The following is a 23,754-nucleotide window of genomic DNA, read 5'->3' as shown; positions in this document are numbered from 1 at the left end:
TTATTTGAAAAAAGATGGGAAAAAAAGAATTTCTTGTGCTGATAAAATATTGATTTTTGAAGGGAAAAAATGCAGTTGAAGTAAAATCAGGAGAGTTTTCAGGGTCTGTACTCTGCACTAGGAAAATCAAACATAATTGATTGGTATGCTAAGTTATTTGTACAGGGTGGGCAAATAAGCGAGGTGAGCGGCTATATCTCAGGATCCACTCATCGTAGAGACTTGCGGTAAAAAATTTTAACACTAAAGTGTACAAGAAAACACACTAGAAATTGTTTTGAAGTTCATACCTGCACCACTAGGGGGCGTAATAGCTATCGTCGAGTCAAAAAATGAATTTTACTCGAAAATGTTTCATATAAAGTTGAAGAAAAAATATCATCACTGGAATTCTTGGGAAAATTCTCTATCTTTTTGAATTGTCACTTTCGATTTTACGACATCAAATAAGGATAGGAAGAAGGGAGAAATCTGTCTGATTGAAATGCCTGTAACTTCAGTTTGGTTCAACATTTTTGAACAAATTAGATCTCGTCTGAAAGATAATATTTTGTTGATTGAGGACAAAATATATTTATGATAAATTTGTTTTTGCTACTTTCTATAGGGGGTGCTAAGTCAGACGTTCATTGTTTTGTTCATTTTACTCCGAAATTTCAAATGTAATGATAGGATTTTCTTAACAGAAACAGAAATTCCATCAAATTTGCATGAAAAAACCTACAGGTCGCAAAGCAATAGTTCCTGGAGTTCTGAAGTTATGGCCGAAAGAATATATTCTTCAACTGATGCGTGTGTTTTTACCGCAAGTCTCTACGATGAGTGGATCCTGAGATGAGAAAGCTGTGTGCAAAATGGGTGCCGCGCGAGCTCATAATCGATCAAAAGCAACAACGTGCTAATGATTCTAAGCAGTGTTTGAAGCTGCTTAATCGCAACAAATCTGAATTTTTGCATCGATATGTGATAATGGATGAAACATGGCTCCATCATTTCATTCCGGAGTCCAGACAGTCAGCTGATTGGACTGCACACGATGAACCGAATACAAAGCAAGAAAAAACACAACAGTCAGCTGGCAATGTTATGGCATCTGTATTCCGGAATGCGCAAAGTATAAAATTCATTGATTACCCCCAAAAAGGCCAAACCATCAACAGCGATTATCATAATATAGCGTTATTGGATCATTCAAAGGATGAAATCGTTAAAAAACGACCCCATTTGAAGAAAAAAGGTGCTGTTTTATCAAGCCAATGTGCCGTTTTACAAATCAATTAAAACAATGGCAAAATTGCATGAATTAGGCATTCACTGTATTCGCCAGTTCTGGCCCCCAGCGAGTTTTTCCTGTTCTCTGACCTCAAAAGAATGCACGCTGGAAAGAAATTTAGTGCCAATGAAGAAGTAATCGCCGAAACTGAGGCCTATTTTGAAGCGAAAGACAAATCGTACTACAACAATGATATCGAAAAGTTGGAGGATCACTATAATCGATATATCGCCCTCGAAGACATATATGTTGATAAAATCGAATTTTGCCAAAAGATGTGTTTTATTCTCGGTTTTACTATGGTAGACCGGGCACTTTTCAATTGGCCTGTTTATAACAAGGATAAAAGAAATTAGATCAAAATTCAATAGTTTCCCAGTATTCGATACTTTTTAAAAGATTAATCGACTCGAATGAAATTGACTTTTCATTCACAATGAAATAAATCGATTACATTACAATTTGAATGGATTTGGATTTATCCTCGACTCACGAATCTCAGATCAATTACAGAAATCGTTCCGTCGACTATAAGATGCTAAGAGATATTCTCAACATAAACAAATTCACTTGAGATCGACGAAGATCACACTGCCCAGAATTCATTCTTCAATCCACTTCAACACGAGCTGTGTTTGCCATTTTCGTTGAAAGCTCTTGGAATCCTGGATTAGGGGTATGATTAGTATCAAAGGAAACTTGGAGACTCGGCCATCTCATTGCGGCTGTTCTTTAATGTAGAATTCCACCAGTCCATTTATCACTCGAAAGTATAATTCACCTGGATTCCTCTCCGTGAATCACCTTTGGTCTGAGGACCTTTATTATGTATTATCTCGGCTTTCAAGTATTGTAGAGACGAAGGGTAGTTTTGAATTATTCGGATACCAATGTTGGGAATCGATATTCGTACAGTTGCGAGAATGTAGTTGAATTGGAGATCTTGATTTACCGAGATGAAATATACTGTTCCACAAGAGTTAGGGATATCGTATTCAATCGTTTTGAAAAGTATGTAATCTTCGAGAAAATTGCTGTAAAATCATTTAAAACTCAATAACAACTTGAATCGATACAATAAAAATCAGTATGAGACATTTCGTCAATTTGGCCCCTTTTTTTCTGAAGTTTGGTTATTCGCTTATGCTTCATGAATGTTCTTATTTTGAAATGGAGTCAGTTTATCAATGGCTTCGATTTGAAACGAGTTTTCTGAAAATGCCAAGACGTAAATTTACAAACGCTGAGACTTATAGGGCTATTGGAATACTACAGGGTGGCCTAACTCAGGTTGTTGCAGCGGAAAGGCTCCAAGTCAGCCAAAGTGTGATATATCGACTTTGGAATAGGTTCAGGGAGACAGGTGCCGTGTTGGAAAGACCAAGGCTTGGTGGGTGACGAAAAACAACACCTGCTCAGGATCGTTTCATCACCGTTTCAGCGAGAAGAAACCCGACAGTAGAATGCTACGGAATACTCTTCAAAATGCAGATGGGGTCCAAGTTTCCATCGAAACTATCGGACGACGTTTGAGAGATGTGAATCTAGGTTCTAGACGTCCATCAAGAGAAGTTCCATTAACACGTGACCATAAGCGTCAAAGACTGGAATGGTCAAGGCAACATATCAATTGGAACGATCATTGGCATAGTGTCCTTTCCACTGATGAATCCAGATATGGACGATTTTCAGATTCTCGAAGAATAAGGGTATGTACAATCCCAAGCATACCCTGTAATAGTCGCTATGTTCAAGAAGTCCATCCATTCCAAGGGGGTAGTGTTATGGTATCGGCCGGGATATGTTTCAACGGGCGCACAGATCTACACATTTGTCCTGGGAATATGACGGCCTCACACTACAGGGAGCATGTCATTGACAATGCTGTGCCAAATTTTCACGCTGCTCTTGGTGAAACTCTTGAATTTCGAGACGATAACGCTAGAGCGCACCGTGCAGCCATAGTTGAGAATGCGCGCGAGGAGCTTGGTATTCCACATTTACCAATACCTCCGCACTCACCAGATTTGAATTGCATAGAACATGCATGGGATATGCTCCAAAGAAGATAAGATAATCATCAACCTACCCCTGAATCCTTGAATGATCTGAGAGAGCTTCTTCCCCGTTTATGGAACCAAATTCCTCAAGAAATGTTCAACAACCTCGTGTGTAGTATGCAAAGAAGATGTCAAGCTGTTATTGATGCCCGTGGAGGCCATTGTATTGATAGTCTTAAAATGCTTGAATTCTTTGAGATTAAAATTTCGTTATTTTACTCGATTTTTCTCAACCAATCTGCATACGCTGTAGACCTACAGGCTAAAATTAGTTTCATTTCCTGCAACTCGAAATCATATTAATATGAATTTTCATCACAAAAATCTCATTTACACTATATTTTTTTGCAATTTAAATCAATATCCCTAACTCATGTGGAGCAGTTCACAAACATATATGATGGATAATGAAATATGAATGTCATATTGCCCCGAATTTGGATTTGTTGAGGAACTTGCTGATTTCTAATTCGTACCCGAAGAGGCTTATCAAGCGGCTTCTTTATAGTTCACCCCACCTAGATGAATCCATGGTTAGGGCAGCCACTAGCCATGGAGGAAACGACCTTAATAATGACACAAATGTACTATATTGCTCTCTACCATTGTGCAAAAATCTGACTCGGAATATTTGTAATCTGTTTGGGAGACACCATAGTTCACTGTTGGTAACACAGTGTTTACGAGGACGAAAGACGGAGTAGAGACTAAGAAAAACACTAATTAATTACAAAATTAAGTGTAGTGACTGTGATTGTTCTTATGTGGGCCAGACGGGCAGAGGTTTAGAGACACGCATTGGAGAACACCAGAAAGACTGTAAACAAGGAAAACAGAATTGTGGTTTGTCTAAACATGTACACGACACAGGACATGTAATGAATTTTGTAGAACCTATTATAGCCAAAAAAGAAAAAATAGATATAAACGATCTTTCGTTGAGAGTTGAAATTCATTGCTGTGAGAACAAACTCAATATTATGACTGATTCATGTAGACTAAATCCAATTTACACTTACCTATTTCACACCATAAAGAAGAAGAGTGAAATGTCATCTTTCGATGACGTTCCAACTCAAGGTTGAGGTTGTTCCTTGTTCTTGAACATGGTGTCAATTTAATATGACAAGAGTTTTTTGACGTAATATTTCTAAGAACTAATACTTTTAAAAACCGTGTTTTCCAGATTAATAATCAATTCCTTGAAGCATTTTCAACTATTAACTCCTCATCATCTCGAATTGTTGTGAGTGTTTTGAGTCATATTTGTTGTTGTTTTGTCTTACTGAATGTATAATATTTCAGCTCCCTGAAGATGGTCACAATAATGACCGAAAGCTAGGATTATACAATAAATGAGATAGATCTTATAGAGCTTGACTACCACACTCGATATCCCCGAATTATCATATTGCATTTTGAAATTAACGATGACTTAAAGACGCACAAGATCAGAACAGGTAGGGGAATACGTCAGGGCGACACTATATCACCGAAACTGTTAACGTTGGCGCTGGAATAGTTATTTATAATACAAGTGCAGAAGGCATTGATATTCTTCCACGAGTTCAAAATTCAAAAACGAGCCACGAAGTGGCGAGTTTTGGAATGAACGAGTGGTAGAATGAGCCTTCTGTACGAGTATTATACATTATTTTCTCTAATTCATTGCATTTTCGTTGAAATTAATGAAATATTTCCATAAATATCATTTAGTGATTTTTGCATTGAAAAATGTTGGTTGGCAGAACTGATTTCTTTAAGGCAAATTTTTGAATCGACAGATAAAGCCGTGGCGGAAAGTTCGGAGTACCAACATAGAATAATAAAATATAACCATGAAAACTGTGAGTTTCTGATATATTCTCGCACGATTTTGTTCTACAAGATGTGGAAGAATGAACGGAATAACCACAGAATTAGAGAAAATATTTTAAATCGTTGAAGTGGGAAACGAAAGGTATAAATGTGAACGGATCCTACTTAAACCATCTTTTTTTCGCTGATGCTAAGGTCCTTATCAGGACGATAATATCGGCAACATGCAGGAATTGCAGAGTGACATGTTGAAACAACTTAGTAATGCTCTGAAAAGAGTCGGAGTGAAAATTGATATTTCAAAGACCAAAATCATTAACAGCACCACAGAACACATAAATATTGACGGCACACAACTTGAAAATGTAGAAGAGTATAATTATATTCAGGACATCCAATACGAATTCCATTTTCAATTTCAATTTATTTGAGATTCCAACCACAATTATAAAGTGCTCAAATATAGTACAAAATACATACAATAATTTCAATGTTATCCCCATCAAGACGAAACAACAACTAAGCAGTGCTTGTTCATGTTGTTCCGACTTTCTGAGGACTTTGAGCACAGGCTTATCAAGTAGTATAAACAAAAAAAAAAACAAAAGAAAACCCTAGATGAAATGAAAGGAGAGGCGCGGACATAGAGAACAACAAACTTTGCACTTCACGGCAAGAATCAATAGCAAGGATTCCAAAAAAAAAAAAAAACAAAAAAAAAAAATGAAATATATCAAATTCACAAATCGAAGGTGAATCGGTTCTCGAACAAAAGTTTCCTGAGCTCCCTACTGAACGTTTTTCTATTCTTAATTTTTCTAACATTTAGTGGGATTCTGTTATAGTATTTAGGCCCAATATAGAAAATGAAACGTTGTGAACAACTCTTCCTGAACAACCTAATCTCAAGCGACTCATTGTCCACCACTCTGGTCACGTATCTTCTTTCTTGTTCAATGAGTGAATGATCTTGGGATAACATGTACATGAGAGTCTAATAAATGAATAACGTCCTCACATTCATAATCCCATATTCATAATATAATTCATCCGTAGGATGAAGCAGGTCTTTTCTAAACATTTTTTTTATCAAACTGTTCTGTGATATTTGTAGACCCTTTCCAGCGTTCTTAGTAACGAATTGGCAAAGAAAATCAAATAGCAGAGATAAAAAGAAGAACCAGGATAACTTGGATGGCTTTTGGAAGGAAGAAATATATATTCAGAAACAACGACATTCCAATAAACCTCAAAAGAAAATTTTTCAATGTCTTTATATTATATTGAGAACTGCGGAACATTTCCGCAGAAACAATATTTAAATCTAAGCTAAAAAAATTTTTGTTGTCGGAAGCTGACTATACTATAGATGAATATTTGGAAAGAAACAATGTTTACATTTTGTGAAAATTCTTGTCTTTCAACATTTTGCTTTTGTATGTTAAAGTTATATTTTGTTGTATGCGTTGTAATTGATGATTTTTAATGGATTTTATGTATGTATGTACCTTTTTTTACCTACTTGCTCACAATTTTCCTACACTGTATAAACGGTCTAAAGAAATAAATAAATTTAATATTATTATTAGGTACCTGTAGCGACATATGGCCTAGAAACTATGGCAATAAGTAGGAAGACCGCAAACCAGCTGAGGATGATGCAGAGAGCGATGAAACGAACTTTGATCAATGTCAGTCTTGAGACAGAAAAAGAAATGAGAAAATCCGACAAAGAACCAGAGTCGTAGATATTATAGCGCGTGTTGCAGAATTGAAGTGGCAGTGGGCAGGACACGTGGCTCGACAAGACAAATCGAGATGGCCATATAAAGTAATTCACTGGCGACCAAAAAGAACGAAAGGCACCACAGAGAAGACCATGGCTTGATGAATGATGATAATATGAGACAATACGCGGGAAATAGATGGTTTCGGATATTTCAGGACAGGACAGCATGAAGGAACATGAAAGAGCTCTACATCCAGGAGTGGATAAGACAAGGCTGACGAAGAAGAAGAAGGTTTTGAATAAAGTAATAAACAGGGATGTTCAGTTAAAAGTTATATTGATGCAGGGTAGTTCAAAATGAAGTCCTGTATTTGCGAGGATTTTAACTTTTGATAGGAGAGCCATGGAGTGCTCAAATTGTTTGCATAACCCTTATATCGTTAAGTTTTTCCTGAAATAGGATATAAGTTTCATCTTATTATAAATTCATAAGAAAATTCAAATTTTGGTTAAGAAAATAGTTTTTCTTTTTCTCCATTTTCCATGTAGGCTATTTGCCTTTTCATTCTTCAACTTCCTGCCTAGTCAGGTCTTAGGTTTTCACTCTATCTTTTACTCGGTCGTCCAATACTGCTGCGACCTGAAGTTGACTTATCAGGAGCGATTTTCACTATTCGGTTATTGTTCATTCGTTAACGATGATGTATGTTCCTGTTCCATTCGACCTTCCTATTTATTATCTACATGTTCTCCTGATCTTCTCGCTTCGTTCCCTATCCAGTAATTCTTCTAAGCACCCGCATTTCTACCGTTTCCAGTAGTCTTTTAGTCTGGAATGGAAATAAAGGAAGAGAACTGTACGAACACTGCAGACAAGTGGGCAACGAGATCATACAGCTCAACTTCAAAGCATCGCAGTTGATGACGGGTCATGGAAACATGGAGTCATACAAGAAAAGGTTCAAGTTGACAGAGACAACGGGAAAATGTGGTTGTGACGAAAACGAGAAAGAGGACGCTACCCATATACAGGGTGTCCCGTAAAGACCTCTTCAAACCGAGGGAGAATGTAGATCAAAGAATAACCCACCTGCTATGACAAAATTCCCATTATAAAAATCTTACCGTTTTCGAGATATTTTTTTTTTTTGAAAATAATGAATTCTTGCCTCTTTCAATAGTTTTGCCCTTACGGTTGGTACAATTTTACATCTTTCTGGTTAGTTTTTTCTGTAAAATATTGCTGAAGAATGGTTTTAACGTTTACATCAAAAACATCCTCCGAAAATTTCAAAGGGGGGCTATGAGAAATATTTTTATTGGAAATTTTGGTAGTGGATTATTTTGTTCATGAAGTTTAGCCCATCGCAGTGGAAAAAAATGTACCGTAAGGGCAAAACTATTGAAATGGGCAAAAATTCATTATTTTCAAAAAAAAAAATATCTCGAAAACGGTAAGACTTTTATCATGGGAATTTTGTCATAGCAGGTGGGTTATCCTTTGATCTACATTCTCCTTCGGTTTGACGTGGTCTTTACGGGACACCCTGTATAAGACAACATTGTACATTTGATTTCAGACAAACAGCAAGAGGAAAAAAAAAATGGAGACCTAATGGTTCAATTGAGGAAGGATGGAAGAAAAAATGACACAGACATGCAGAAGGCTAATGAGTGGGCAAATGAAGTAATACTGGACTCGCAAATTTAGAAACTGGAAATTGGCGCGAAGGGTTGATGAACTAGATAGTAGGTAGCTAAGAGCGAAAGGCAAAAGAGCTAAAACCGAAAGGTGGGAAGCAACAAAACCGACAAAGTCTTTTAGTCTTTGCCGTATCTGGTTCAGTTTTAGTAGTGTAGGTCATTATCGATCGTATTGTTGCCTTATAAGTTCTTGACTTTGTTTCTGTTCGGAGAGGTTTGTTCCGCCAAATTGAGTTGCTAGTTAAGGCATGCTGCTATTCTAGTGGCTTTGGTGGTCTGTTCTTGTACCTCGGCTTCGACATCTCCATACCTGACATTTCTACACCCAGATATTTAAACTTCATAACTTGTTCGATGATTTTATCGTCAATAGCCAACTTGCAACGCGTCGGTATTTTTGTTGTTGTCATGCATTTGATTTAAGATGTTGACATAACCATTTTGAGTGATTAGGCTACTCGATAATTTAATTATAAAAATATGACAATTTTTTCGGTAAAACCATAGTACTCCCGACTTTCCAAGAATATCGAACGTTTTTACATTTATGCATCAGATAATAGTAAACTGTGTTCAGTATTACCTGTTCGTTAAATAGATCTGTTAAATATTAGTGCATATGCAACGAAGATTTTTTGAGTGAAATATTCGAATAAGAATTAACTGAATAATCATTGAATATCTACTTAATATTCATTGAATAAACAGTTATAATATCATAAGAGCATAGAAAATATTCGACTAAACACCGAGTCACGAGAACGCAACTCGAGTGGTGTTTCGCGAAATACGTCGAGTGAAAAGGTTCGTTTAATCAAAATATAAATATAATTTTTGATTTCTTATTTATTAATAGAACTATTATCGTAACGCTGCCTTTCGAAAAATTCAATGACATTTCACTGAGCTTGACTTTTATTTTTTTTGGCAAACGTCACTGTGGAAATGATCGTAATATGGCGAGAGGCGAAAGACCAAAACAATTATACCACGTCGCCAAGGGTATATTTACTTATCAAAACGCGCGTATTTTATTGGTTCATTAAAACATGAGTTTAATCACTGAATATTGACTGAATATTCATTGATTAATCACTGCATATTCATTGAATAATCATTCAATATTCATTGAATAATCAATGAATACTCATTGAATATTCAACGAATAGTTGAATATTCATGACTACTCATGAATAATCAAGCATGAATATTTGTTCGAATGAATTATTCGAATAAATTTAGGAATGAATATTCGAATACAAAAAGGCGAAAAAGTCCCAGCCCTACCATACAGCAATCATCCTAGTGCTATTTTCTGGACGTATCTTTATCAATACAAAAATGACTTCATTGATATTTAAGTGCCTACTTTCTTGGGAATCATTCAATTTTGATGTTGGAAAATGGCCATTTTCACGAATATAATCGATAATTTTTGTAGCCTACTCGAATAAACTCTAGTGGGATTTAACAGGAAATAATTTCTCAAAATTTTATTATTCAGTGAATCAGGATATCAGGAAATATAACTGAATTAATGTATTCAATCAGCGAACAAGAGAATTTTCCAATTTAATCTCAATGTACGTTTTTTTTTGAGAAGTTAGGGAAATTCCACTACTGAACTAAATTTTTGTCCGAAATTTTTGATGAGTTGAATGACGTGTGGGACATTGAAATCTACTGATCCTGATTGAAAAATCTCTGCTCCTTCCGAGTATTTCCATTGAATTCCAATATTCCACTATACAGGGTGTTGAATCTCAGCTTGTGAAGAGTCCCATATTTTTCTAATACGGATCTGATTTTTTCAATTAGTTTGAAGATTAATCGAAGGACCTAATGGAGTGAATTATTCGTTTCAAATATCAATCAAAAGTTATGAAGGATTGAAAATATTGGTGAATTTATAAACCACCCTGTATTTTGGCTATGCGGACCTATCATTTATAGGTTTTTTGGACTCATCTAGGGCAGCTCTACCTCAGGTTAACATATGTACATTTACCAATGAAACACCCTGTATGTATCAATGATTTTGACTCAATAACAAAAACATTAAATGACGTCATTTATTCTTTTCATTTGGTTTTTGTCTGATCTCGTGAACGAGTTAGTGGATATTACAGTTTTTTAGGGAGCTAATGAAATAAGGAATTAATAATAATAATAATTTTATTTAATCCTTTAAGACACTACATGGTGTATAGGACAGGTCACAATAAGAAAACTAAACAACTAAGGAGTCACATAAATACTCATTTACAGAATAGAAACCTTTTTTTAAGAGGAGGTTCTTGATTTCTTTTTTGAACAATTTTAAATTCAAAGACTTCACAGATGGTGGCAAATGATTGTATAACTTAATACTTCGGTACAATGGAGAGCATTCAAATTTATGGGTCCTATGTTTAGGTAATAGAAAAATTTGCGTATTTCTAGTTACATAATTATGATGACTTGATAATTTCATCCATTTGTCTTCATTTTCCTTTGCGTATAGCAAGCATTTGAAAATGTATATGAAGGGTAGGGTTAAGATTCCATTCCCAATAAACACTGGCTTACAAGATGCTAACATATTGAGGTTGAATATTGTACGTAATACTCGTTTCTGAGCTACCAAAACTCTGGAGAAGTCAGGGCTACTTCCCCAGAGCAGAATGTTATAAGACAGATGGCTATATACCAGGCTGTAGTATACACTCATTACAGAGAACCTAGGTAAAACATCCCTAATTCTAGCGATTGCAAACACTGAACTGTTTAATTTTTTACATAACACGTCAATATGAGTAGTCCATCTTAAATTTCTGTCCACATGGATTCCAAGAAATTGATGTACGTACTCAGTTTGTACGCCGAAATCCATGAATACCCAACTGTTTCAAAAAAATGTTGTGGCTACCTAACACCAATTATTCCTGAGGTTGTATAAGTTTTGGGTGACCTTTCTCTTTTCTCAAGTGAACAACACGATTATAAATGAAAATTGTATCATGACCTCTTGTGTGACCCGTTCAAAGGATCACGTCGAATTTCAAAACTCCTTTGATTTCGATATACTTTCATACACGTATTATATTCCACTAAATCCGAATGTTATAATTCATTGGGGATAAAAAAGTGGTTCACAACATCGGATCTAAACCAAATCTTATTTCGTGTTTCTCCCCTAATCCATTCTTCCCAGCATTTGCCTTAGAAGTGTCATTTGTATAATTACTCATTTCCATAAATCCTTTTTTTGCAGGCTGGATACACAATCTGGCGGAGAGGCTTAAGATATTGAACGTGTCGTTAATATCAAACACAGACGCCTACGTGACAGCCCTTTATTTTACCTGTTCTAGTTTGACGAGTGTAGGATTTGGCAATGTGAGTGCCAATACAACCAGCGAAAAAATTTTCAGCATATGTGTCATGCTGATTGGTGGTAAGTAGATTGTCCAATTCTTAATTTATTTGTTTGCTTGATGTTCAACGTATTCATATCTTAGTTAAATTAATATAAAGATTGATTGATAAGAGTTGTTTTTCCTTTACAACTTCGTGCCTGTAATAAACCTGTAACTTTACTATGCTACTTAAAAAATTTTTTAAAAAGTGAAAAATATACATATACCAATTTTTTTTAGGTTTATGACACAAAAACCAGCCATGTGTAATTATGTACTTAGTTACATACACACATTTCAGAACATATAGTCCAACGAAAACATAACATCTCGATTTTCCGGCTTTAAAATGAAAATGTGGGAAATCGCTCGAATCCGTCAATTTTTGATTCAAGGGGGAACACTTTTTCCGATCTTCGCGTCTCCGTATCTGCAACCCCCTAACGGGGGTGAGTACAACCCCTTGATTCTGAATAAGGAGAACGGGTGTTATGATATCTCATTTTGAATATCTTATCGAGTACCGTAGAGTGGTGTGACTTTGCATCACTTTTTATAGTTTTCTTGGTGTAACTTTTTCGTTTTTTTTTTTGTGAAATGAGTCCTGTGCAAAGTATGTTTAATTCGAGTTCGAGGTTTAATTTGAACATTTTAGTTGTCTACTGCTGTGGTTGGAATCAGATGAAAAGGTGCACACTTCTTTTTTTTTTATTTTTAAAAATTTGGCATCAGTGACCCGTAAATCGGTGCGAGTTTGCCAATGCCTTAAAAATGCGTGTTTTGGCAATTTAATGAAGTGCTGGCGATATACAGGGTGTCCCGTAAAGACCACGTCAAACCGAGGGAGAATGTAGATCAAAGGATAACCCACCTGCTATGACCAAATTCCCCTTATAAAAGTCTTACCGTTTTCGAGATATTTTTTTTTTTTGAAAATAATGAATTTTTGCCACTTTCAATAGTTTTGCCCTTACGGTTGGTACAATTTTTAATCTTTCTGGTTAATTTTTTCTGTGAAATATTGCTGAAGAATGATTTTAACGTTTACATTAAAAATATCCTTCGAAAATTTTGAAGGGGGGCTATGATAAATATTTTAATTGGAAATTTTGGTAGTGGATTATTTTGTTCCTAAAGTTTAGCACATCGTAGTGCAAAAAAAATGTACCGAGATACTGCTGCACATTACAGCAATAAATTGTCTATTTTATATTGATTTCAAAGAGGTATCACACAAGTCATTTGTTATTCAAAGAAAAAAGATATGGCTGTTTTTATCCAAATGGGTACGTTTCTGACAAAATCAAGTTTGTCAATTCTGTTAAGAAATCTTCGATGTTGCATTACTTAGTGAACAATGGCAATTGTTTACTTGCGAAAATATTACTCGCATAATTATTCACCTCAACGAAATTCAATTTCGCCGGCAAATTTTGGAAAACATCATGCAGATCCAGGTTTTTTTAATGAGATCATTCGGAGCGACGAGTCTTTCTGTACCAAGGATGGGTACATGAATCTCCACAATTTGCATAGCTGGAATATCATAAATCCACACGAGGTGAGAGAAGATAGATCACAAAATCGATTCAAGATCAATTTATGGACTGGAATATTTAATGGTGCAATTTTGGGCCCGATCGAACTGCCGCCATCACTGAACGCCAACAATTATTTGGAAATTTTAAACAACCAGTTGCCCATTTTATTGGAAGATGTGCTACTGGCGCTGCGACGTAGTCAGTGGTTTCAACATGATGGATGCCCAGCACATTACGGACTCGAAGTTAGCGCACATTTGAATAGAACTTATCCACTCCGGTGGATTGGAAGAGAAGGTGAAATTTTGTGGCCTCCTCGTTCACCTGACCTAAATCCTATGGACTTTTATTATTGGGGCTGCCTAAAAGACAAAGTATACGCAACACCCATACGTGATGAAGCCGAATTGAGAGAACGCATCCGCAATTCGGCTTCATCACGTATGGGTGTTGCGTATACTTTGTCTTTTAGGCAGCCCCAATATTGAAAGTCCAGTGGATTTAGGTCTTCATGTACCCATCCTTGGTACAGGAAGACTCGTCGCTCCAAATGATCTTATTAAAAAAATCAGGATCTGCATGATGTTTTCCAAAATTTGCCGGCAAAATTGAATTTCGTTGAGGTGAATAATTAGGCGAGTAATATTTTCGCACGTAAACAATTGCCATTGTTCACTTAGTAATGCAACATCGAAGATTTCTTAACAGAATTGACAAACTCGATTTTGTCAGAAACGTACCCATTTGGATAAAAACAGCCATATCTTTTTTCTTTGAAAAACAAATGACTTGTGTGATACCTCTTTGAAATCACTATAAAATAGACAATTTATTGGTGTAATGTGCAGCAGTAGCTCGGTACATTTTTTTTCCACTACGATGGGCTAAACTTTATGAACAAAATAATCTACCTCCAAAATTTCCAATAAAAATATTTCTCATAACCCCCCTTCAAAATTTTCGAAAGATGTTCTTAATGTAAACGTTAAAATCATTCTTCAGCAATATTTTACAAAAAAAATTAACCAGAAAGATTAAAAATTGTACCAACCGTAAGGGCAAAACTATTGAAAGTGGCAAAAATTCATTATTTTCAAAAAAAAAAATATCTCGAAAACGGTAAGACTTTTATAATGGGAATTTTGTCATAGTAGGTGGGTTATCCTTTGATCTACATTCTCCCTCGGTTTGACGTGGTCTTTACGGGACACCCTGTATGTTAGTGCCCTAATGCTTCCGGGTTCGCCCATATATCTTTTGTAAATTTTATTCCAAAGAGTTATTCTGGGAATGTTGTACACTTCGAAAGCTGTTAGTTTTGAATTGTTTTCATTTCGAACTGCATTGATTGCTCGGATTAGTATTTTTTCCGTATAATTTCTATATTTCCTTGCATCCAACTTCTTTTTGTATCGACGACCCATAATTGTGCCACAAAATAAAACAGGTGAAACAAATTTGATATGTGGCAATGTCTCCCGCTAAAGGGCCACAATAGAAACATTTCCCGAAATGTCGAAATCCTCTCGACCAAATGCTTTCAGTTTTTTTTTGACGTGACGTTAAATGAATGTAAAGCAAGCTGCTAAAAATATTTCGATGAACCGTTCGCCATATTTTCTGCATAACTCCTAGTATTCCGCATATTTACCCACGTTAAAAAATTAACCGCTCACATAACATACCGTAGCACACCATTCAAAGTACTCCAGACGACTGCGACGATTGCAACATGTGGGTATATAGTGTGGTTAGAGGTTCCGATTCGTGATTTCTGTAAGATGTTGCCAACTTTACGAAAACAAAGAGAAACTTAAAATATTAGGCAGTTCGTCAAAGTCACCTCCGTTGGCAAAGTCACACCGCTCTACCGTACTATCTGATCCTGAAATTTCGCTTCAAAATTTCCATCAATAACGGAATGACAGCTAGAATAATGGAAGGGTACAACTACTACTACCTTTGAAGTTTGTCAGATACGAATATTTTCGGGATAACCCATCATCATTGTCTTTTCCACTATTTTCGCTTGTTATTTCATTATCGATTCGATAATGAAAAATATCGATGGATATTTTGAAGCGAAATTGTAGAGTCAGATAGTATTCGATACGATTTTCAGAATTAGTTATCGCAACAACCCTCATGCCCATTCAAAATCGAGAAGTTGGGCTCACCCCCTTAGGGGGTTGAAGTTACGGGGATGCAAAAAGGGGAAAAGTTGTTCCCCCTCGAATCGGAAATTTACAGGTCCGCGCGATTTTCCACATTTTCATTATAAAGTCGGAAAATCGAGGTCTTATGTTTTCGTTGCACCACCTTATATCCTATGTGAAAGTTACCCCAAAAAGCAGTTACCAGATGTAAAAGAAAGAAAAATGAAGGCATAACATTGATTATATTTTGTTTTGAAAACAATCTATTAAATTTCAGTTATGGTGATTCAAATTGACAATAATTGCAGCTTCATTTTGATATGTTGCCCGTTGAAATTATGTTTTCTCGTTCATGAATAAATATGAAAATCACATTTTAAATGAATAGACGATGAATGAGGGAAATCCCCAGCCACATATTGATCAAAAGATGAAATTTCTGAATAATCTGAAAATTTTTTCAAATTGAGTCAGATAATATACAGGGTATTTGATAATTCCACATGATCCTTGTAAGGGGTCATACTAGAGGTCATTCGAGACAAATTAAGTCAACTGTCAATATGGCTCCATCATTTCACTCCGAAGTCCAATCGACAGTCAGCTGAGTGGACAGCACACGATGAACCGAATCCAAAGCGAGGAAAAACACAATAGTCAGCTGGCAAGGTTATGGTTTCTGGGATGCGCCCTTGGGCATATAATAATCGATGTTGATGGTCTGGCCCTTTGGGAGACAATCAATGAATATTATGAAGGTATAATATAGAAGATAATCAATGAATCTTATACCTTCATAATATTCATTGATGAATATTATGAAGGTATAATATAGAAGATAATCAATGAATCTTATACCTTCATAATATTCATTGATTGTCTCCCAAAGGGCCAGACCATCAACAGCGATTATTATTTAGCGTTATTGGATCGTTTAAAGGATGAAATCGTTGAAAAACGGCCCCAATTGAAGAAAAAAAAGATGCTGTTTCATCAAGGCAATGCGCCGTGTCACAAATCAATTAAAACAATGGCAAAATTGCATGAATTGGGCTTAGAATTGCTTCTGCACGTATTCGTCAAATCTGGGCCCCAGCGACTTTTTCGTGTTCTCAGACCTCGAAACAATGCTTGCTGGAAACAAATTTTTAAGCGCCAATGATGAAGATCGCTATAATCGCCCTCGAAAGCAACTATGTCAAATAATAAAATCGAATTTTGCCAAAAAAATGTGTTTTACTATGGTAGACCTGGGATTTTTCAATTGGCCTATTATAAAAGGGAATCTTTGGAATTATGGATATTGAACGACTGCACCAAATTGGATAATTCTTTTTTTTTGTGTTTATTAATGTGAAGATTAATACAACAAAATATTTTCCGGAAAAAACGTATGGAGAATAAAAAAAGGCTTCCCTCATTCCTCCGATCGAGCGAACAATCATAGAGTATAATTTGACACTTCAAAGGATGTATTTTGGGTTTCTTGATAAAACATGCGAATCCTGGGCGGACAAAATTATAATTTGACCCTTCGAAGGATATATTTTTAGTTGCCTGACAGAACGTGCGAAGCCGAGGCAGGCAGCTAATATATAATATTCTTTTTGTTTTCGAATCTAACGAACAATATTATGTGATAAAATGTGCCGATTCTTTTTCCCCTGATTAATCATCTTCCAAGAGCTTATTGATTAATTAAATAATGCACAGAAAGCTCGAAAGAGAAATCCATATATCTTCATGGAAAATGTTGTAATGAGCTGGGTCATCGATGTGACCAAGTTCACTTGTCTCCGGTTGATGTTCTTTCAACTCCTGGAAGAGCGGATTTCCACTTTCCAGTGGTCTAGGAGATGAATAATTATATTGAGTCAGAAGATATTACTGTGGATCCGGCCCGACGCTTTTATGGACGGGTCTTTTTAGTCGATTTTCTTTCGCGGGGACAGGTCAGGTTTTGCGCCCGACGCCGACGTATAAGTTCTAAACCCTCTCAGTATGAGTCTCTAAGCGATGCTGATTTTCTTCGTTAATATTCGTCAAAACCGTAACCTCGTACATATCTCAAGTCCGCACAGAAATTGTCCGGAATACCCTCAGTTTGATCTTGAAAAAAATTTGTATCCTTCTTCATTTCGCATTTCCCAGTCTCCGCCTTCAACTTGAGCTAGATTTTTCCGCTGTGTCAGCTGGGAACCATAAACTGTCCAATTTGCCTACTGACCATGCAAGCCTAACTAATTTTCTGCTGTGTCATCTAGGAACAACTAAAACTGTGCTACTTGCTCACCGAACTCAGATAAGCCAAAATTTCCGGATACTAATTTATTTCTCTCTCATCCCTGAAATGTATATCGAATTCACTAACGTAGTGGCGAAAAGTCTAGAGAGAATAACTAAGAAAAGCAGTTGATTTGTACAGGGTGGGCAAATAAGAGAGGTAAGCGGCTATATCTCAGGATCCACTCATCGTAGAGACTTGCGGTAAAAAATTTTACCACTAAAGTGTACAAGAAAACACACTGGAAATTTTTTTGAAGTTCATACCTCTACCGCTAGGGGGCTTAATAGCTATCGTCGAGTAGAAAAATGAATTTTACTCGATAATGTTTCATAAAAAGTTGATGAAAAAATATCATCACTGTAATCCTTGGAAAATTCTCTATCTTTTTGAATTATCACTTTCGATTTTACGACATCTAATAAGGATAGGGGAAAGGGAGAAATCTGACTGATTGAAATGCCTGTTACTTCAGTTTGGCTGAACATTTTTGAGCAAATTAGATCTCGTCTAAGAGATAATATCTTGTTGATTGAGGACAAAATATACTCTTGATAAATTTGGTTTTGCTGCTTTCGATAGGGGGCGCTAAGTCAGAAGTTCATTGTTTTGTTCAATTTATTCTGAAATTTCAAATGTAGGATTTTCTTAACAGAAACAGAAGTTCTATCAAATTCGCATGAAAAAACCTGAAGGTCGCAAAGCGATAGTTTTAGTCGTTCTGGAGTTATGGCCGAAAGAAGATGTTCTTCAACTGATGCACTGAAAAACCAAATTGTGTCTTTAGGTTCTGACAGAAACATAAATCCCATCAAATTTGTATGAAAAAACCACAAGGTCGCAAAGCGATAGCTTCAGGCGTTCTGGAGTTATGGTAGAAAGAAGGCACAATTTGGTTTTTCAGGGCATCAGTTGAATAAAATCTTTTTTCGGCCATAACTCCAGAACACCTGAAGCTACCGATTTGCGACCTGCAGGTTTTTTCATGCAAATTTGATGGAACTTCTGTTTCTGTTAAGAAAATCCATTATATTTTAAATTTCGGAGTAAAATGAACAAAATGACTTACTTCCCCCTATCGACTTACTTCTGACTTACCGCCCCCTATCGAAAGCAGCAAAAATAAATTTATCAAGAGTATATTTTGTCCTCATTCAACAAGATATTATCTCTTGGACGAGATCTAATTTGCTCAAAAATGTTCAGCCAAACTGAAGTTACAGGCATTTCAATCAGTCAGATTTCTCCCTTTCCCCTATCCTCATTAGATGTCGTAAAATCGAAAGTGACAATTCAAAAAGATAGAGAATTTTCCAATGATTACAGTGATGATATTTTTTCTTCAACTTCATATGAAACATTTTCGAGAAAAATTCATTTTTCTACTCAACGATAGCTATTAAGCCCCCTAGCGGTAGAGGTATGAACTTCAAAACAATTTCCAGTGTGTTTTCTTGTACACTTTAGTGGTAAAATTTTTTACCGCAAGTCTCTACGATGAGTGGATCCTGAGATATAGCCGCTTACCTCGCTTATTTGCCCACCCTGTACATTTTACCTGTAAAAAAAATCAAACTCAATGAAACTTCTACAGGTTGTTTGGGGGTGCTGTGGCATGACTCTGTCAAGTTATCCAACTCGAGTACCCTGTGCAAACGTAAGGAGGGACCGAAGAACCTCAACATTTTCGAATTTTTTTGATTTTTTGCTTATAACATTTAACTTAATTAGTTTTCGAAAAAAACGTTCGTTTCCGAAGTTTTATATAATTAAATTCCTTATGATTTTGTTTCCAGAAACTTCTTTCTAAACCTTGTATCAACCGAGATACAGCCAATCAAAATTAGAGGAATTTTCTCAAAATGTCAAAAAATAGCAAACAACAAAGGTTTTGTCCAGTAACTAACTATTATCAACCGTTCTATGATAATTATAGTAATTACTCATCAATATCGACATACTGAAATATAGGGAGGGGGAAGGGGTCGTAGCTTTGGCTAAAAGCCTATGTTTATGTGAAGAGTAGATATTTCAATGTTATTGTGGCATGTTATCACCTCACTGTAAATTCCCATCAACCCATAATTATTTTGAACATTAATAATCAGATCAACTGGGTAAAATCAATAAATAATAGCCAAGAATTAATTGAAAAGATTGATTGGATATAACCGAAAAAAGTCCGAAAATGTTGGGGTTCTTCGGCCCTCCTCAAGTTAGCACATGGTTCTCGTGTTGTTTAACTCGATAGAGTCATCCCACAACACCCCCGAACAATCTCTAGAAGTTCGGAATTTTTTCCATCAGAAGCTTTGTCTACTGAACTATAATTTTGATCGACTGTATCTCAATTGGTTAGGTTTACGAAAAGGTGTGTGAATACAAAATTGTAGAGAATTAGAGGAATTTTCTCAATATGTAGAGAATATGATTCTCTTCAACTTTAAAAAATGAACGTTTTCGTCGAAAACTACTTAGTTTAGAGGTTATGGGCAAAAACTCGAAAAGAGTCCGGAAACGTTGAGGTTCTTCGGGCGTCCTCAAGTTAGCACATGGTCCTCGAGTTGGATAAATTGACATCCCACAACACCCCCTAACAACCTGTAGAAGTTTCATTAGGTTCGGAATTTTTCCAGCAGACCCATCTTTTTTGTTTTTGTCTACTGGACTAATGATGGATAATGAATATATCCTGCTCCTAAGATAAGATCGAATTATGTCAGTCTTACCTGCTCTTCTGAATTCAACGTATTTCCTTTCTAAATAGTATAATAATAATAATAAATCTTTATTGGTCCATTTAGACAAATAACATGTATAGAACATTGTAATATAATAAAAACAGAATAAATAGATCAACCTTTACAAAATAGGTTCATAATACATTAACAGAAATACAGAAACTGATTATACATTTGAGGCAACAAATTAAAATTCAATATTTATAACCTAATATCTTACTTGTACAAAAACAGACAAAATAAATATGAAACTACAAGTCGCTATCCGTCAGATCCTCCGCAACATTATAGTATGACTTGTTCAAAAGGAGTGATTTGACTCTACTCCTGAAATCCCTTAGACACAAGCTTTTATATTTGGAAGGCAAATGATTATAAAGTATGAGACCTTGATATGAGACAGATGACTCTAATTTACTAGTTTTGTGTAAGGGAACACAAAGCATATCTGAGTGTCTAGTATTATAGTTGTGGAACATTTAATTTCTCTCAATCAAGTGGTTGTAAGTTTTCATATATCAACAACTGGAGGATATAGATACTAGGGAAGGTGAGAATCTTGTGGGTCACAAAAAAAGGTTTTCAAGATTCTCTATGGGGTATGCTGAAAATAGTGTGCATTACCTTCTTTTGTGCAATGAACACTCTCTCGCTGTGCACCGAGTTACCAAAAAATATCACATTATATGAAAGGTGACAGTTTCAGAGGAAAGAAAAGATAGAGGTGCCTTATAGCATTTGTTGACATCGCTATAACATTTTTGTTTACAAACACTTATAATGTACTGCGTTGCCATTCTGAGGAAGAAGTAAACTTTTCTCCGTTCTGTCGCAAAGATGTTTTGCCAATATTCTGTGGATTTGGCAACACGGTTCTGTTGTTGTTATTGCACGTGACAATTAGAGGTGCATTAAGGGTTAACTATTCATTTTAATTTCACGTTTGTAATCGGCGTTATTTCATACAAGTTTGTGAATTTTAAGTTACATATTGTTAATTTTAATCATGGTAAATACTCGAAAAACATGTATAGTGTGTAAAACATCGGAAATGAAAACCTAACCTATCATAGGTAAGTTCACGTTTTGAGTCCATAGGCGTAGAATATATCTCGTCTATGGCGTAGTATTTGTGAGATATCGAAAACTTAACTCAATGCTATCATTTGTAGGTTTCCTTCAAATAGAGAATTTAGCAAAATATGGTGCCACGCGTTAAGATTTCAAATGAACAATTTGCCGAAATATGCATATGTTTGTTCCAAACATTTCAGCACCGAAAACTTAATAACAGTAAGAGAACCATTGACTACGCCACTGAAATGTTTACCGCCCCTCTAGTTGTCAATTTTGCAGGTTTGTTGTTGTCCTATCTCACTTTATCATCATACTGTTGCAATTGATTACAATACAACGCTATTTACTTCTAAGGGCACCTCTATCTTTTCTTTCCTCTGAGGTGACAGTATACTAGGCCGTAATGCACTGACAATATTGCTGACTGTGGCATGGATTGCTTTAGGCGTGAAATAGCACAATGGGAACTATTCACCCTTCTACAGAGAGCATATATCTGCTGCTCCCATCTCAGATGGCGATCCACGAAAATTCCCAAAAACTTTGTGCAGTCCACTGATTGGATGTTGAAGCCCTCAAACTGAAAACTCAACACACCATCATGGAAACTTTTAATCTTGAAATGGATACATTTGGTTTTTTCCATATTAACCATCAGTGCATTCTTCCTACACCATTCCCCAAACACCTGAAAGAGATGTTTCAGCTGGTTCTTTAGATCTTCCATGGAACCAGCAGATACTACAATAGACGTATCGTCAGCAAAAACTGTCAAAATCTTGGATGGAATGTACTCAGGTCAGTCATAAATAAATAAAATGAACAACAACGGGCCAAGGACAAATCGCTTAGGTCAATACCTACACCGTGAGCATACGAATAAAAATTATCAATTTTGACCCTTATTTCCCTCAGCTGCGAATAATTAGACAGCCAATCCAAAAAATACCTCTAAAGCCCAAATTGGACAGTTTACTACACAAAAATTTGAAATCAAGAGAGTCAAATGCCCTGGAGAAATCAAAGAATAGAGCAGCAACATGCCTCCAGAATCATATGGATGGAATCCAGAATCATATGCATGGAACTAATTTAAGAATGAATATTGTTTTTCATATCACATACAGGTAATAATATTTTATAACTCAGTGATGTAATTTGTTTATTTACCGAAATTTACCGAAATAAACTCTCTGGAGTAGGTCACAAGTTGCTGTCTGGGTGGATCGATTCTTGCGGAATCCATGCTGGCAACTAGAGGGTGTTTTTTTAGAGCTATAGAACTTTAAATCGTAATAAAACAACGATGGATTATTCGATTGACATGAATTCTATTTATCCGCAAGATAATCTTGTGGCATTACATTTTAAATATAATTTCTGGCAAATGACCGCCACGGCTGGCTCGGATGTAGTCCAATCTGGACGTCCAATTTTCGATGACTTTTTCCAACATTTGTGGACGTATAGCGGCAATAACACGGCGAATATTGTCTACCAAATGGTCAAAGGTTTGTGGCTTATCCGCATAGACCAATGACTTTACATAGCCCCACAGAAAGTAGTATAGCGGTGTTAAATCACAAGATCTTGGAGGCCAATTCACAGATCCAAAACGTGAAATTAGGCGGTCACCAAACGTGTCTTTCAATAAATCGATTGTGGCACGAGCTGTGTGACATGTTGCGCCCTCTTGTTGGAACCACACCTCCTGAAAATCATGGTTGTTCAATTCAGGAATGAAAAAGTTAGTAATCATGGCTCTATACCGATCACCATTGACTGTAACATTCTGGCCACCATCGTTTTTGAAGAAGACAGACCAATGATTCCACCAGCCAATAAAGCGCACCAAACAGTCACTTTTTCTGGATGTAACGGTGTTTCGACATACACTTGAGAATTAACTTCACTCCAAATGTGGCAGTTTTGTTTGTTGACGTAGCCATTCAACCAGAAGTGCGCTTCATCGC

At 36.0% G+C, this 23,754-nt stretch overlaps 1 protein-coding gene across 4 annotated transcripts in view; it reads left to right on the top strand.

Annotated features, from left to right (window-relative positions):
• LOC123679769 (potassium voltage-gated channel subfamily H member 8) overlaps positions 1-23,754 on the top strand; it is a 444,333-nt gene that overhangs the window by 197,178 nt on the left and 223,401 nt on the right. For all 4 annotated transcript variants that reach the window (XM_045617253.1, XM_045617252.1, XM_045617255.1 and 1 more), the window contains one exon: positions 11,838-12,020. In XM_045617253.1, coding sequence (XP_045473209.1) covers positions 11,838-12,020 — 183 coding nt within the window. The remainder of the gene's footprint in view (positions 1-11,837; positions 12,021-23,754) is intronic.

Source organism: Harmonia axyridis, chromosome 5 (genome assembly GCF_914767665.1).
Source record: "Harmonia axyridis chromosome 5, icHarAxyr1.1, whole genome shotgun sequence".
Lineage (NCBI taxonomy): Eukaryota > Metazoa > Arthropoda > Insecta > Coleoptera > Coccinellidae > Harmonia > Harmonia axyridis.
This window is presented reverse-complemented; position numbering and strand designations above follow the sequence as displayed.